This window comes from Macaca thibetana, chromosome 1, assembly GCF_024542745.1.
Source record: "Macaca thibetana thibetana isolate TM-01 chromosome 1, ASM2454274v1, whole genome shotgun sequence".
Lineage (NCBI taxonomy): Eukaryota > Metazoa > Chordata > Mammalia > Primates > Cercopithecidae > Macaca > Macaca thibetana.
Window position 1 is genome coordinate 34,766,489 of NC_065578.1, and position 17,867 is coordinate 34,784,355.

Consider the following 17,867-nt stretch of genomic DNA (forward strand, 5'->3'; position numbering starts at 1 on the left):
CCGTGTTAGCCAGGATGGTCTCGATCTCCTGACCTCCTGATCCGCCCGTCTCGGCCTCCCAAAGTGCTGGGATTACAGGCTTGAGCCACCGCGCCCGGCCAAATTTTTGTTTTTTTAGTAGAGACAGGGTTTCACCATGTCGGCCAGGGTGGTCCTGAACTCCTGACCTCAGGTGATCTGTCCGCCTCAGCCTTCCAAAGTGCTGGGATTATAGGCGTGAGCCACCACGCCCAGCCTACACTGTATTTTCTTAAAGCTAAGTTGTTCTAAATCCTAGGGTTCCTGGAAAATTCCTTCAGGGGCCACTAGTCACTAAGTTTCCCAAACTTCCCACTTACTGTCTTTGAACAGTTCAACTTTCATCTGTTATTCTTTAAAAGATTTTATTTGAACAAAGAGCTCTGCAGATAAGAACAACTACCTTAGAAAAATCTATGGATGACCTAAAGCTGTATGAGAGTTAATTTGACAGGTGAAAAATTAGAACCCAAAGTGAATCTTAACAGAATGAAATTATGGGATAAAAGCAACCATATAAATCTAATAGGGATCAATATGATGTCCTATATGTGAATTCCAAATCATTCACATATAATATAATATTAAATACCTATAAGAATTGTCTTTATAAAACTTTTTAACATCATAGGAAAATGTTTCTGGATATGCTAATTAGAAAAAAATGCAAAATTATACACATAAAAAGACTGTACAAATCTCAACTATATAAAAATATATGCATAAAAAAGATTAAGAGGAACTAACTAACTTTCATTTATATCCTGGATGGTGGACATGGATAACTTTTTATTTATATCTCTCTGTATTCTTTTTTTTGGGGGGGTTGGGAGGGAATGGAGTTTCTCTCGTCGCCCAGGCTGGAATGCAATGGCACAATAATCAGTTCACTGCACCCTCCAACTCCCAGTTCAAGCGATTCTCCAGCCTTGCCTCCTGGGATTACAGGCACTGGCCACCACGCTTGGCTAATTTTGTATTTTTAGTAGAAATGGGTTCTCGCGATGTGGGCCAGGCTGGTCTCGAACTCTTGACCTCAGGTGATCCACCTGCCTCAGCTTCCCAAAGTGCTGAGATTATAGGCGTGGGCTACCGCACCTGGTTTGTATTCTTTTAAATATCCTAAAATAAATATTTTACTTTCATGACCAGAACAACATATCAAAAAAATAAGCTGGGCCGGCTGGGTGGGGTGGCTCACGCCTGTAATCCCAGCACTTTGGGAGGCCAAGGCGGGCAGATTGTGAGGTAAAGAGATCGAGACCATCCTGACCAACATAGTGAAACCCCGTCTCTACTAAATATACAAAAATTAGCTGGGTGTGGTGGCACGCGCCTATAGGCTCAGCTACTCGGGAGGCTGAGGCAGGAGAATCACTTGAACCCAGGAAGCTGAGGTTGCAGTGAGCCGAGATCATGCCACTGCTCTCCAGCCTGGAGAGCAAGACTCCGTCTCAAAAAAAAAAAAGGCTGGGCCTGGTGGCTCATGCCTGTAATCCCAGACTTTGGGAAGCTGAGGCAGGAGGATCACTTGAGGCCAGGAGTTTAAGACCAGCCTGGGAACAAAGCAAGGCCCCATCTCTACAAAAAGTAAAAAGAATTAGCCAGGTGTGGTGGCACATGCCTGTAGTCCCAGCTACTTGGGAAGCTTAGGCAAGAGGATTTAAGTTAAAAAGTGTCAAACTGGCCGGGCGCGGTGGCTCACGCCTGTAATCCCAGCACTTTGGGAGGCCGAGACGGGCGGATCACGAGGTCAGGAGATCGAGACCATCCTGGCTAACATGGTGAAACCCCGTCTCTACTAAAAATACAAAAATTAGCCGGGCGCGGTGGCGGGCACCTGTAGTCCCAACTATGTAGGAGGCTGAGGCAGGAGAATGGTGTGAACCTGGGAGGCGAAGCTTGCAGTGAGTGGAGATCGCGCCACTGCGCTCCAGTCTGGGCAACAGAGCAAGACTCGGTCTCAAAAAAAAAAAAATGTGGCAAACTATTAACTTGACTGTTAGGGGAGATTTTACCTAATCTAAGTTGAATCCAGGCTCTGCTACCTTCTAGCTATGTGATCTTGGGTAAATTTAGTCTTTCTGAGGCTCAGTTCCTTCAACTGTAAAATGAGGAGAATAGTACTCACTCATAATTTTTTTTTTTTTGAGATGGAGTCTTGCTGTATTACCCAGGCTGGAGTGCAATGGGGCAATCTTAGCTCACTGTAACCTCCGCCTCCCAGATTCAAGCAATTCTCCTGCCTCAGCCTCCCAAGTAGCTGGCACTACAGGCGCCTGGAACCATACCTGGCTAATTTTTGTATTTTATTTTGTATTTTGTATTTTTAGTAGAGAGGGTTTCACCATGTTGGTCATGCTGGTCTCAAACTCCTGACCTCAAGTGATACGCCTGCCTTGGCCTCCCAAAGTTCTGGGATTACAGGCCTGAGCCACTGCACCCAGCATAAGATAATATGTTAATGACTGTAAAGCACAGTTATTAGCACACAGGACATATTAAGGGATCAACTATTTTTTTTTTTTTTTTTTGAGACAGAGTCTTGCTCTGTCACCCAGGCTGAAATGCAGTGGTGCAATCTCGGCTCACTGCAACCTCCGCCTCCTGGGTTCAAGCAATTCTCTCTGCCTCAGCTTCCCGAGTAGCTGGGACTACAGGCGCCTGCCATCACATCTTGCTAATTTTTATATTTTTTAGTAGAGACAGGGTTTCACCATGTTGGCCAGGCTGGTCTTGAACTGCTGACCTCAGGTGATCCGCCTGCCTCAGCCTCCCAAAGTGCTGGGATTACAGGCGCAAGCCACCATGCCTGGCCTAGTGACCAACTTTTAAATACACCTGAAGGAATGGACATATTAATAACACCTACATTTGCCTTTTCAACTTCTCAGATCGATTCAGGAGTTCTTCATCATCATCTTCATGGTCTTCCAGTGCCAGGTCTTCATTACCAGAGTCACTGTGTTCATCCTACAAAATCAGCATCATATCCAAATTAAGCAGAATAAAATGTGTCCTCCATGAAAAAAGGATTTATAAACATCTGCCCAAACACCTCATTCTACGAAATTGTTTCTGATAAGATGCCAAATTTAGAATTCTCAAGAACTGAGGGGAAAAAAACACTTGAGGGCAGCAATACATGGAGTTCAGTTATGATTACTTTGTTCCCTTCATACTCACCTCATCAGTATCAAACTCATTATCATTTGAGATGAGCCGGAAGTCTCCAAATTCCTCCTCCTCGTCTTCCTCTTCTCTAAAATGTAAATCAATGAATCAATAAATAAGTTGTTGAAAGCAAACTACAAGTAGTCAGCCAAGTTAGGAATTTTTAAAAATTTTGTGTAATTTTTTTTTTTTTTCTCTGAGACAGTCTTGGTCTCTTACACCACCTGGAGTACAGTGGCACCATCTCAGTTCACTGTAACCTCCACCTCCGGGGCTCAAGTGATCCTCCCACATCAGCCTCCTGAGTAGCTGGGACTAGAGGTACAAAGCCACCATGCTCAGCTAATTTTTGTATTTTCTGTAGAGATAGATTTCACCATGTTGCTCAGGTTCGTCTTGAATTCTGGGCTCAAGCAATCTGCTCGCCTTGGGCTCCCAAAGTACTGGGATTCTAGGTATGAGACACCTCATCTGGCCAAATTTAAAACTTCTATTATCACCAAAAATCTCTTCAAGAAACAGGAAGAAAATTTTTTTAATTTTCAATTGTAGTAAAATACACATAATATAAAATTTGCCTTTTTAACGATCTTTCTATGGTTCAGTAGTATTAAGTACATTCATATTGTTAAGCAATCTCCAGAACTCTTTTCGGCTTGCAAAACTAAAACTGTATACCCATTAAACTCTCCATTTCCCCATACCCTCAGTCTGTGGCAACCACCATTCTACCTTCTGTCTCTATGTATTTGACTGCTCTAAGTACCTCATGAGTAAGTGGACTCATACAGTATTTGTCTTTTGGTGACTGGCTTATTTCTTTTAGCATAACATCCTAAGGTTCATCCATGTTGTAGCAAGTGTCAGAACTTCCTTTTTTTTTGAGACAGGGTCTTGCTCTGATGCCCAGAGTGCAGTGGCACAATCATGTTATAGGGATGGGGTTTTGCCATATTATCCAGGCTGCTCTCAAACTCCTAAGCTCAAGTGATACACCCACCTCAGCCTCCCAAAGTGTTGGGATTACAGGTGTGAGCCACCATGCCCAGCCAGCATTTCCATTTTAAGGTTGAATATTCCATTGCATATATATATAACGCATTTTGTTTACCCATTCATCTGTCAATAAACATAGGTTGCTTTCATGTTTTGACTACTTACTGTGAATAATGCTGCTTTAAACATGGGGGTGCAAATATCTGTTCAAGTCCTGCTTTCACTTTTTTGGGGTATAGACTAAGAAGTGAAATTGCTGGATCATATGGTCATTCTATTTTTATTTTATTTATTTATTTATTTATTTTGAGACACAGTTTTGCTCTTATTATCTAGGTTGGAGTGCAATGGCATGACCTTGGCTCACTACAACCTCTGCCTCCCGGGTTCTAGCAATTCTCTTGCTTCAGCCTCCCAAGTAGCTGGGATTACAGGCATGTGCCACCATGCCCAGCTAATTTTTTGTATTTAGTAGAGACAGGGTTTCACCATGTTGGTCAGGCTGGTCTCAAACTCCTGACCTCAGGTGATCCACCGCACCTGGCCTCTATTTTTAATTTTTGAGAAGCCATCATACTTTCCCTAGCAGCTGCACTATTTTACATTCTCACCAATAGTACACAAGGTTTCCAATTTCTCCACATTCTCACTAACACTCTTTAGGTTTTTTGATTAAAGTCATCTTAATGGGTGTCTCACTGTGGTTTTAATTGGCATTTCCCTATTAATGATATTAAATATCTTTCATATTCTTGCCTTTTTTACCCTGTTCTCCACCAAAGCATTATAATTTGCTTACTAGGCATATATGAGACTCGAATCCACTGCAAGATTCTCAGAAAAGGTGCAAAGCCCTTAAGATGATCAGTTATTTTGATTTTATCAAAAGGCCAGGCCTTCCCAAGTTCCCAGCAATCTGAGACTTACTTGTCTGTTGGAAAAGAGCCTGAGCAAAGAGCAAGTGCTTCTTCCATTGGATCACCCATGCTGCTCTCCTTCTCCTGCTTATTTAACTCTGATGAGGCCGGAGTGGAGGCATCTACATCACAACAAGGAAAAAATGTGTCACCAAGGAATGATAGCTTTATACTCTTTTCCCAGCCATCTAAAGTCATGCCAGCTCGATACAGTTCTAAGGTAAGCTTGCCAAGAAGAACCTACCATCTATTCATTCAACAAATCCTTATTTAGTGCTTACTATGTGCCATATGTGCCAGGCCACCAGGGATACAGTAATGAACAAACCACTATCCCAGATCTCATAGAGCTTATGTTCAGTCTAGCAGTTGTGTGCGTTGGGGGCAGGGGACAGGAAGTAAGTTAACATTTATGTGAAATTTATTATACATCAGACACTGTTCTAAACTTTGTACATACATTAATCATAAATGATATATCATATGGGCAAAGCTAAAGCAGTCTTTTTTTTTTGAGACAGAGTCTCTCTCTGTTGCCCAGGCTGGAGTGCAGTGGCATGATCTCAGCTCACTGCAACCTCCGCCTCTGGGGTTCAAGCAATTCTTCTGTCTCAGCCTCCCAAGTAGCTGGGATTACAGGCACGGGCCACCGCGCCCAGATAATTTTTTGTATTTTAGTAGAGACAGGGTTTCACCTTGCTACCCAGGCTGGTCGCAAACTCCTGAGTTCAGGCAATCCACTGGCCTTGGCCTCCCAAAGTGCTGGGATTACAGGCATGAGCCACCGTGTATGGCCTAAAGTAGTCTTAAGTTGATACTTTACCACTCTAAGAAAGTAAAATTTCTAAATGTCAGGGCACTAAGCAGTGAATTCAATTTATATAGATTCCATCACAGTCCTGTTTTCTGTGAACTTTTCACCTGAGGTTAAGGGGCTTCTTTTCTTTCTTTCTTTTTTTCTATTTTTAGGCAGGGTCTCTGCCACCCAGGCTGGAGTGCAGTGGTGTGATCTCGGCTCACTGCAACCTTCACCTCCCACGCTCAAGAGATCCTCCTAAGTAGCTAGGACCACAGGCACGTGCCACCATGCGTAGCTAATTTTTTTTTTTTTTTCCGTACAGATGGGGATTTGCCATGTTGCCCAGGCTGGTCTCAAACTTCTGAGCTCAAGCGATCCATCCAACTCAGCCTCCCAAAGTTCTAGGATTACAGGCGTGAGCCACCCCACCCGCCCAGGGAATTCTTTTCAAGGACACTGATATTTGAGTGTGGTAAGCCTGATGCTCTCTGTTGGATATTTACCCTGAGAAGTGAATTTTCCTGAACAAAGGTTCAGAAGTTCCTCCATGTTCTCTTTCTTGTCACTCTTCCTGGGTAGATGTTTTTCAGTCTGAGATGTAAACTTTCCAGTACACAAATCCAACAGCTCATCCATGTTGGCATCCATGGCATTCTCATCCATACTGGCCAATGGCAATCGAGTCTTCAAAGCTTGGTACTGATCCCTGTGGTTTCTAACATTTAAGAACCTAAGAGCCAATGAGCACAACGAATAGTGTAAAAAATTCCTCAGAGAAATGGCAAAGTAGGGGGTGAAAAACCTCTGAATTCATTTCCAACACCAGTTAAAAGCTGAATCTCAAATCAGAAAGCAAAAGATTCAAACTTTAGGCTTGTGTTAATCTAAAGAGGGAGGGAAAAGTTTTGTGAAAGAATAAAATGTTACTCAGAAGGTAAAGTGTAAAGGATAACTTTTAGCTTCAGATGATGTTAGAGCAGGGCTTGGCATTATGTCCTGTAATGTGCCACCAGTCTGTGAATTCTCAGCCTTACCCAACAATAATAACATAGCAGGATGGATACAGGGAAATTTGATGACCTTACAATACAAGATCTATGCATTTCAAGTAAGACAGAAATTGAAGGACCAGAATGTTAGCAAGAGCTATTTATGTTTATTTTCTGGACAGACTTTGTTCAAACTTATAGAATGTAATACTAATGGTCTGTACACCTTCTCTTTCTCAGAAGAGAAAGCACAGATGGAGTGACAGAAGCTTACTTATTTTTAAACAAAATTAAGCAGTACCCAGAACCATTCCCGCCCACAGAAACACAAAACTACCTACCCATCTGCATCCAACAGTTGGCTCTGAGTGTCATCTTCTAAACAGAACTGGAAGTCTCCTGCTCCTAGGAAAAGTGTCTTAGGCTCTGGGGAGGCGTTATACAGATCCTGGGAATCCTCTATGGGAAGTGAAGGCTCAGACAGTTTCCCTGAACTCTGGCACCCAAACAAAAACAAACAATAACAAAACATTTTACAAGTGTCATTCATTGTCATGACAACAACAGAAGTTGCTATTTGCAATATTTAAGCTACTCTCAGGAAACTGCAATTGAGGAGGACAATACACAGCCATGAGAAGCATAAAGAAAAATACCTCCAAGAAAGTAAGAATACTGGATGAAGCTTGTTTTTAATACACAAAGGGGGTGGATTTTTTAAACTGAACACACATAAGCTCAGTACCAAAGTGGTGGGAGTTGGTTGGCTGGGACAAACTTTATTTAGCAATGTGGGAAGCAAAGAGAGGAGGAGATTAGAAAAACCATTACCATCTTACCTTAGAAGCTGAGCTGACCAAACTGCCTCGAAATAGCCCAGGGGAAGGAGATCTGAATCCTCCTGCTGTAGGGAAAAAACTGGTCCCACGGCCTGTTTGTCTGTTGCAAGGCTGATAGGATGGAATCGTGGAGCCAATCAGCTCAAAGCTGCTATTGTGGCTGCTCTCCTTCGTTAGCAATGAACATGAATCATCCTCATCTGAAGAAAGAGAAACACCTTTTAAGTCCATGATTACAGAAATAAGGTGGATTTGTTTAGGAAAAAGAGTTGAGGATGAAACTGTCAGATAAAATTCATAGGCAAACCCCTCAAGTTATATGTTCCAAAACATTAAGTTAAAGGTAAATTACAGTACTAAGATAGCATTATATAATCAGGGCTTATTACTCTGAGCTAAGTGACACTTGAAAGTTCTTTTTTTTTTTTTGAGATGGAGTCTCGCTCTGTCGCTCCAGATGGAGTGCAGTGGCGCGAATTCGGCTCACTGCAACCTCTGCCTCCTGGGTTCAAGCGATTCTCCTGCCTCAGCCTCCCAAGTAGCTGGGACTACAGGCGCATGCCACCACACCCGGCTAATTTTTTGTATTTTTAGTAGAGACAGGGTTTCACCATGTTAGCCAGGCTGGTCTCGATCTCCTGACCTCATGATCCGCCTGCCTCAGCCTCCCAAAGTGCTGGGATTACAGGCGTGAGCCACTGCGCCCAGCAGAAAGTTCTCTTCTTTCTCTTATCCTTCCTAATGCCTATGAATACACTCTTCATTATCCAATTAATTATTATTATTATTATTATTTTTTTTTTTGAGACGGAGTCTCGCTGTTGCCCAGGCTGGAGTGCAGTGGCGCGATCTCGTATCACTGCAAGCTCTGCCTCCTGGGTTCACACCATTCTCCTGCCTCAGTCTCCCAAGTAGCTGGGGACTACAGGCACCTACCACCATGCCTGGCTAATTTTTTGTATTTTTAGTAGAGATGGGGTTTCACCATGTTAGCCAGGATGGTCTTAATCTCCTGACCTCGTGATCCGCCCACCTGAGCCTCCCAAAGTGCTGAGATTACAGGCATGAGCCACCGCGCCCAGCCTATCCAATCAATTATACATCTTCCTTTGATCTACATATAGAAATATTTCATTGCTCACTCAATCAACACACATTCACTAAGGCCATTATGTGCCACGGTCTACTATAAATAAACTGCAAGTAAGTTTTCAAAAAATAGACCAAGAAAAATATTCTAATTCATAAACCCCTTTCATTGCCACATATGAAACTGGGAAGTGACCAGATTTTTAAAAATGGGAACTTACAGTACTGCAGTCCTTAAATATCAAAGCTGAGGGACAAAAGAAATGTCAAGTTCTGCACAAGAATCACTACTTACCCAGTTTGCTAGGCTGTTTGCCTGAGTTTTCATCTGTTTCTGATTTTTCTTCAATAGGAAAGTAACTGTAAAATAAGAAAGTAAATTGGTTCAGTATCTGTTCCTAGTTTTTACAGGAGGGGCAAATCCAAGGCAATTTTAAATTTTCTTAGAGAGAATCACTTACCCCATCTTGGAAGAGCTGTCCTTAAATAGAAGTAAAGTAGAATCTGATGAGAGAGACTTGGGAACAGAGAGGAAGCCAACTGCCTTGCCAATTTCACTACTGCCATCATTATTTTCTTTATCCATTTCTTTTTCATCTTTGGTTTCTATTTCTTCACTACTAAGAAGGAATTCTGCAGTCTTTACCAATCATGCCACCACAAAACAAAATAATACAAGTCAAAAACTTTAAAAGCAAATACAATGTTAGCTTGAAATATGGCTGATTGGTTACTGATAACATCTTAAATTCAAAAAGGCAAACTTGAAGGAAGTTCCATATGACCATTATCAACATAATTTTCCCTGACACTTCTAGAACTTTTTTGTATTTTTTTTATCCTTTACCCTCCCAAAATTGCTAAGATTATAAAGGACGACTGGATTATCATTTTACTGAGGCAATAAGAGGTTAATTAATCAGTCTAAGATTGCAGGATGACTACTGATCTCAAACCAAGCACAGACTGAGACAGACTGTATAGCTCAGCCATTGTTTTCTTTCTCCTTTACCCAAAACTAAATATTAACTCAAGTTTCTGGGCGTGGTGGCTCATGCCTGTAATCCCAGCACCTTGGGAGGCCACAATGATGGGAGGATCACTTGAAGCCAGGAGTTCGAGACCAGTCTGGTCAACATAGTGAGACCCTCATCTCAAAAAACTTTAAATAAATAAAATAAAATAAAATAAGTGATCCCAGCATACAAAAAGGAAAGCTTTTTTCTTTTCTTTTTTTGAGATGGAGTCTCACTCTGTCACTCAGGCTAGAGTATAGTGGCGCAATCTTGGCTCACTGCAACCTCTACTGCCCGAGTTCAAGCAATTCTCCTGCCTGAGTAGCTGGGATTACAGGTGTGCCACCACACACAGCTAATCTTTGTATTTTTAGTAGGGATGGATTTTTACAATGTTGGCTAGGCTGTTCTCAAACTCCTGACCTCAGGTGATCCGCCCACCTCAGCCTCCCAAAGTGCTAGGATTACAGGCATAAGCCACCCTGCCCGGCCCAAAAAGGAAAGCTTTTTAATACTTAACAATCGTATCATCACCTGTTTTCCCTAGGCAGAAAACAATACTATGGAACAAGGGCAAGAGGCCCCTCTACAAATGCCTTCTTCAACAAAAAATGAAAATAACTCAGAAAGGCCTCTGCCTCCCTGAGAATTTACTCCAGACCTCGATCTAGCCAAGGTTAGGACTGCTTTTTAATCTGATAGAGAAATCTAAATAAACAACAAACATAAAATTTCCTACAAATACAAAGCCATTTTTAATATTAGCATTATTATATTAAAATATATAAACAAACAGGTGGAAGCCCAGGCAATGGTATTCTGTCAGTACCACTGAATATCTGTATTCAGATACATAATGATGATCTACGGATATTCAATGGTACTGACAGAACTGAAGATACTAAGATTTAGGGATATGTGGGGTAGTTACCCTTACCATGCCCTTAAAACCTCTTATACAATTGAACATGCTTATTATACTCTGATATAAGTCTGACTTTTTCTCTCATATTCACCATGACAAGGTAACAAAACAACATAATTGCCAGAAACCTCCTGATTTCCATCTTCTTCCTCTTCCTCTTCTTTCTCCTCCTCTTCCTCCAGTTCTTCCTCTTCTTCCTCTTCTTTCACTACCTCCTCTTCTCCATCTTCCTCAGACTCATCTGTCATTTCTTCCTCTTCCTCCTCCTCTTCCTCAAATCCATCTTCATTATCTAATTTAAACAGTGCTTGGCGCTTCTGGCGCTCCTCAAACCTTCGGAGTTTCATTGCCTCTTGCAGTTTAGCTTTTAGCACCTGAAGCTTTTCACCTGAACAGAAATATGTAGAAATGCTTTAGACATAATACAATAATTATGTATGTATTTTAGGTAACTCCAGAAGTATTCTAGTCACATCCCAAAAGGAAAATCTGAGACTCTAGTATTTCTGGGCCTTTTTGTTATTTGAACACAAGAGTATTATTATTAATTGAAGTATCGAAGAGAATTTCTGCACCCTGGATAGTATACTCCTCAGGGATTATAAAATAATTGTTCAAAAGAGAGAAAAGGGGGGTAGGGAGTAGAGCTTCAAAAGTCTGTGGCTCAAAAGCCATGAAGAAAAACATTGATAAATTTACCTATATTAAAGAAAAATAGGCCATGCATGGTGGCTCACTCCTGTAATCCCAGCACTTTGGGAAGCTGAGGCGGGCGGATCACAAGGTCAGGAGATCAAGAGCATTCTGGCTAACACAGTGAAACCCCGTCTCCACTAAAAATACAAAAAATTAGCCACGCATGGTGGCAGGCACCTGTAGTCCCAGCTACTCGGGAGGCTGAGGCAGGAGAATGGAGTGAACCCAGGAGGTGGAGCTTGCAGTGAGCCGAGATCACACCACTGCACTCCAGCCTGGGCAACAGAGTGAGACTCCGTCTCAAAAAAAAAAGAAAGAAAAAAAGAGAAACAACTCAAAAGTAAAATGAGCTAATGATATGAACTGCCAGTTCACAGAAAAATAAAAATACATTGTTAATAAACAAATTAAAAGTAATGCTTAACCTCACTTCTAATTAAAGAGCTACAAATCAAAATAATGAGATGCATTTTCAACATGTTAGTTTGGCAAAAATTAGGAGGTTTGATAATACCTATTATTGAGAGGAAACAGGAACTCATACACTGTGATTCAGAGTGGTACAACCATTCTGAAAGACAACTGGATGATATATATCAAAATGTGATATATATCATGACAATTCCACTGCAAGGAATTTTGCATCTAATATACCACCATATATCTGGCACTATAATATAATATAACACTGTATGCAATAGCAACAACTGGAACAAACAAGACATCAGTCAATAAGAGTATGGTTTAATGAGTCATGTTGTATTCATTCAATGGAATATTATGCAGTCATTTTAAAAAAAGCCTCAAGGCCGGGCGCAGTGGCTCATGCCTGTAATCCCAGCACTTTGGGGGGCCAAGGCGGGTGGATCACGAGGGCAGAAGTTCGAGACCAGCCTGGCCAACATAGTGAAACCCCATCTCTACTAACAATACAAAAATTAGCTAGGCGTGGTGGTGGGAACCTGTAATCCCAGCTATTCGGGAGGCTGAGGCAGGAGAATTGCTTCAACCCAGGAGGTGGAGGTTACAGCGAGCTAAGATTGTGCCACTGCACTCCAGCCAGGGCAACAGTGCAAGACTCTTTATTAAAATAAAAAAAAAAAGCCTCAAAAGCAATATAAAGTAGATCCTGAGCTCTGGAGTTAGGTGGTCTGGATTAGACCACTGGTCTTACCATTTATTAGCTATGTGAACTTGAGCAAGTGGCTTAAGTGCTCTGCATATCAGTTTCTTCACATACAAAATAAGGATACTAATGTTATTTACCTCATAGGGTTGTAAGGATTAAATGAGATAAAACATATAAAGAACCTAGAGCAATGCCTGACAGGGAGTAAATGTTCAATGTCACACACATTCACAAAAAATGGTATATGGATAAAAATACTCCTATAAGGACATAGAAGAAATTGTTAATAGTTATCTTTGGGAAGACTAATTTTTCATTTGATAGCTTTTTTCAATGTTTAAAACTGTTTTCCAAGTGATATATTACTTGTGATTTCAAGTGGGGGGGGGGGGGCGGTGAGAGCTGTCCTTAATACATTTCTAAAACACAAAGCAGAATGCATGTTATGATCACATTATTAGGTGGGTTGTTTTGTTTTGAGACAGGGTCTCACTCTCTCGCCTAGGCTGGAGTGCAGTGCCACAATCATGACTCATTGCAACCTCAACCTCCTGGCTCAAATGATCTTCCTGTCTCAGCCTCCCAAGTATATGGGGCCACAGTGCATGCCACCATACCTGGATAAGTTTTTTTTTGGTAGAGATTAGGGCTCACTATGTTGCCCAGGCTGGTCTCCAACTCCAGAGCTCAAGAGATCCTTCTGCCTTGGCCTTCCAAAGTGCTAGGATTACAGGCCTGTGCCACTGCACCTGGCCCTGTTTTTGTTTAAATACATATACATATGTGCAAAGAAGAGAGTTTAAAAGGATACACAATATGGTTATAGAACCTGTCTCTGATAGAAGATTAAATTTTTCATTTATTCTATATATTTTTCTATAATGGGTATTTGTTTTTTATAATAAGACAAATGATAATTTTAAAAAAATAAAGCCAGCTTGTCCACCCCACACCTCTAGGTGTGCTACATGTGAATCATGCCAGAGATACTGCTGTCCAAAGTCTCCAAGGAAAAAGATTCTACAACTTTTCATTATAAGGTTTTCAATAGCCTTGAAGATCTGTTAGAATACAAAGCAAAAAGCAAAAAACAAAACCTATGGGCTCAAATACCTGGTTTTGTGTGGCTTGCTCCATCCAACTTCTTAGGTGCTAAAGTCACAGGTACCACATCTGCTTTTAGCTCTTCCTTTCCATCAGTGCCCACGTCTTTCACTATGACGTTCACATTCACTGTGTGACCAGCCCTGGGTTTGGCTGCTGGATTAGCATGCTTCCAGAAACGCTGCTTCAAGGCTTCCAGTTCTAAACCCAAACGCCAACCAGTGTGTCAGTTTGCCATGTTCAAAACTCTTTCCTTTAAGACTTATAAGCTAAGTTTTTTTTAGCTCAACAATGATGAGGAAAACCACACACAAAGAAACGAAAAACCCCTTGCTATTAACTCCTGAGTCAAATTCATACAACTTAACCCAAACTAATGGACTGCCACAACTATTCTTCCTCAACGTTTCAAAAATCAGACTTTAAAAAATCAGACAGAAATGTATACCTGAAATTTCTAAATATGTGCAATTCTTTTGAACATTCTTTAAAAATTCTCTAAAAGTATTAAACTGGTAGGAAAAAAGATTATAATCTCATCTATTCAAGGGCTAAATTTTTCATGGGTTTCCATCTTTTTAAAATTCCCTATTTGTTATTGCTGTTTTTTGTTTTTGTTTTGAGACAGAGTCTCACTCTATTGCCCAGGCTGGAGTGCAATGATGCGATCTCAGCTCACTGCAACCTCCATCTCCTGGGTTCAAGTGATTCTCCTACCTCAGTCTCTTGAGTAGCTGAGATTACAGATAAGCACCACCATGCCCAGCTAATTTTTTTTTTTTTTGGAGACGGAGTCTCGCCGTCTCCCAGTCTGGAATGCAGTGGTGTGATCTCCTCAACTTTGGGAGATTGCCAGGCTCCACTTAGGTTCACTCTGTATGCGTTGTGGCCTGGAAACTCTTCAGAAGGTAAGCTGGGGCAATGATAGGACTCACCTCATTTGTTTCTCTTCTCTCAGAGCTTACTGTTCTATTTTGCCTGTTAAATGCCCGAAAAACTTACTTCATATATTTTGTCTGACCTTTTAGTTGTTTAAGGCAGGAAGGTAAATCCAGTCTCTGTTACTTCATAATAGCCGAAAAGTTTCGTTTTTGTTGTCTGAGCTCAGCTTCTAAAACAAGGGTCAGCAAGCTGTAGCTCACAGGCCAAATTCTAGCTGGTAGCCTGTTTTTGTATTATCCACAAGCTAAAAACGGCTCTTGCTTTTTTATTTTTTTAAATTTTTTTTGAGCCAGGACCTTGCTATGTTACTCAAGCTGGGGTGCAGTGGCACCATCACAGCTCACTGCAGCCTTGACCCCTGGGCTCAATAGATCCTCCTGCCTCAGCCTCTGGAGAAGCTGTGACTATAGGCCTGTGCCAGCAGACTGGCTAATTTGACCTTTTTTTTTTTTTTTTGAGATGGAGTCTAGCTCTGTTGCCCAGGCTGGAGTGCAGTGGCGCAATCTCAGCTCACTGCAAGCTCCGCCTCCCGGGTTCATGCCATTCTCCTGCCTCAACTTCCCGAGTAGCTGGGACTACAGGTGCCCGCCACCATGCCCGGCTAATTTTTTGTATTTTTAGTAGAGACGGAGTTTCACTGTGTTAGCCAGGCTGGTCTCAAACTCCTGACCTCAAATGATCAGCCCACCTTGGCCTCCCAAAGTGCTGGGATCAAATTCCCTATTTTGAACGTTTCATTATTGGCAATCTTACCAAATATAGGCAAGGTCAATTTTTTTTTTTTTTTTTTTTTTTTTTTTGAGACGGAGTCTCTCGCTCTGTCGCCCAGGCTGGAGTGCAGTGGCCAGATCTCAGCTCACTGCAAGCTCCGCCTCCCAGGTTCACGCCATTCTCCTGCCTCAGCCTCCCGAGTAGCTGGGACTACAGGTGCCCACCTGGCTAGTTTTTTGTATTTTTTAGTAGAGACGGGGTTTCACCGTGTTAGCCAGGATGGTCTCGATCTCCTGACCTCGTGATCCACCCGTCTCGGCAAGGTCAATTTTTTTAAAGAAGGGAAAATAAAATGATAATCCAGTCAGTGATACAATTAAGCAGCACGACAGTAACAAGTTTTTTGGTGAAAACTGTTACACTAGTACAATTGGTACAATGAGAAAGGAAATACTGTAGCCCCAGTACCACATGCTCAACTTGTATACAAACGGGCATATATATATACTGGGAACAGTAAGTTTAGCAATCCAACAGTGATATAAATTTACCCCTCTTCCCCACTGCAATATCTTAGAATTTCCTTCTTTCTCCCTCAGTCAGCTGTTACCTCTCTGCTTAACACTTCATATAGTAATGGAATCTGTGACGATAGCTGGCAGTTACAAGTAGAAAGTTCCTTTGGAGTTGATGCACACTGGATATTTTCAGGTGGCCTTCTCGTCCATGATAAAATCATTTATTTTTAAATGGAGTCTTGTTCTGTCGCCCAGGCTGGAGTGCAGTGGTGCAACCTTGGCTCTCACTGTAGCCTCAATCTCTCCAAGCTTAGAGGTGATCCTCTCACCTCAACCTCCTGAGAGTAGCCAGGACTATAGGCATGTACCACCACCCCTAGCTAACTTTTTTTTTTTTTTTTTTTTTTTTTGAGACGGAGTCTCACTCTGTTGCCCAGGCCAAAGTGCAGTGGCACGATCTCAGCTCACTGTAACCTCCATCTCCTGGGTTCAACCAATTCTCCTGCCTCAGCCTCTCTAGAAGCTGGGATTACAGGCGTGCACCACAACACCCAGCTAATTTTTTACTTTTATTTTTAGTACAGATGGGGTTTCGCCATGTTGGCCCGGCTGGTCTTGAACTCCTGACTTCAGATGATCCGCCCACCTCGGCCTCCCAAAGTGCTGGGATTATAGGAGTGAGCCACTGCACCTGGCCAATTTTTGTATTTTTTGTAGAGATGGGTTTTGCCATGTTGTCCAGGCTGGTCTTGAACTCCTGGACTGAAGTGATCCACCCTCCTCAGCCTCCCAAAGTGCTAGGGTTACAGGTGTGAGCCACTGTGCCCGGCCACTTTTCATTCTTCTTTTTAGAGACAGGGTCTTGCTCTGTTGCTCAGGCTGGAGTGCAGTGGTGTGCGATCACAGCTCACTGCAACCTTGACCTCCTGGGTTTAAGCATTCCTTCTACCTCACCCTCCCAAGGAGCTAGGACTACAGGTGCATGTCACCACATCTGGGTTTTTTATTTTTGTAAAGACAGGAACTCACTATGTTGCCCAAGCTGTTCTCAAACGCCTGGCCTCAAAGCGATCTTCCCACCTTAGTCTCCCAAAGTGCTGGGACTATAGGCATGAAACTTTGGTTAATTTTCTAAAATGCACTCAAATCATACTTCAGTATTTTTGTGACTAGCATCTAGATGTGTGTTTTTTTTCCCCTAGATGGTCTTACTAGAAAAAGAGAAAAATGAAGGAAATCTTTTTATCTTGAGCCCCCAACATTATTAGCAGCAAAAACCCAACTCTAAAGGATGCTATGTTTACATTGCAAACAAAAGAGTAGAGAGACAAGCTATAAGTCTGCCTCCTATTTTGCAGTGGTTCAGTAAAGCTAAAAGCAACAGGTAGTGGCAGGGAAAAGGGAACAGAAATAGGCAGGTTATTATTGATGCCACTAGAGCAAGAGAAATGGTTGGGTGGGAAGATTACCTGGGACTTAAAATAGCAGTCAGCATGAGAACTGTTCTCATTCACATTACTCTTGTCCAGAAAGTAGAATTAGAGGCAGGGATTATTCCATATGCTATTGCAAGCAACAGAAGTAATGTATTTCTGACATCACAAAATTTAAATTTACATGCATTTTTTCATGGAAACCTTATCCCATATGAGGTAAGGAAACTGAGCTGTTCCCACTGTTTTTACTCTTAACCCCTTCCAATGCATCCACCACACCAGGTACCAGATTTAACTTCCTAAAGTGAGTATCTGATTGAACATTTCCTTTGCTGAAAATGTTTCAATGGTCCTCTACTTACAAAGAGCTAAAGTCCAAGCTCCTAGCATGGCATAAAAACCCTGAATGATCTGGGCAATGATCACCAATGTCCTTGCTATCTTCACTTCAGCCAGGTAGAACACCCTGTGCTTTCTATTGTCTCTGACATCTGCAGGTCCAACCTCTCCACCAAAAAAGTCCTCCCTCACCTCTCTGCCTTGGTATCTCTACTGAGCTCCTTTCAGAA

General features: G+C 42.0%; 2 protein-coding genes across 2 annotated transcripts in view; both read right to left on the reverse strand.

Moving 5' to 3' along the window:
* PSMB2 (proteasome 20S subunit beta 2) overlaps nt 1-17,867 on the reverse strand; it is a 623,524-nt gene that overhangs the window by 144,713 nt on the left and 460,944 nt on the right. The gene's annotated exons all lie outside the window — the stretch shown is intronic.
* CLSPN (claspin) overlaps nt 1-17,867 on the reverse strand; it is a 37,859-nt gene that overhangs the window by 6,452 nt on the left and 13,540 nt on the right. The window contains exons 9-18 of the mRNA XM_050797562.1: nt 13,701-13,892; nt 10,891-11,150; nt 9,283-9,461; nt 9,117-9,181; nt 7,733-7,932; nt 7,235-7,389; nt 6,408-6,634; nt 5,116-5,227; nt 3,205-3,280; nt 2,891-2,991 (exon numbers count right to left, since the gene is read on the reverse strand). Coding sequence (XP_050653519.1) covers nt 2,891-2,991; nt 3,205-3,280; nt 5,116-5,227; nt 6,408-6,634; nt 7,235-7,389; nt 7,733-7,932; nt 9,117-9,181; nt 9,283-9,461; nt 10,891-11,150; nt 13,701-13,892 — 1,567 coding nt within the window. The remainder of the gene's footprint in view (nt 1-2,890; nt 2,992-3,204; nt 3,281-5,115; nt 5,228-6,407; nt 6,635-7,234; nt 7,390-7,732; nt 7,933-9,116; nt 9,182-9,282; nt 9,462-10,890; nt 11,151-13,700; nt 13,893-17,867) is intronic.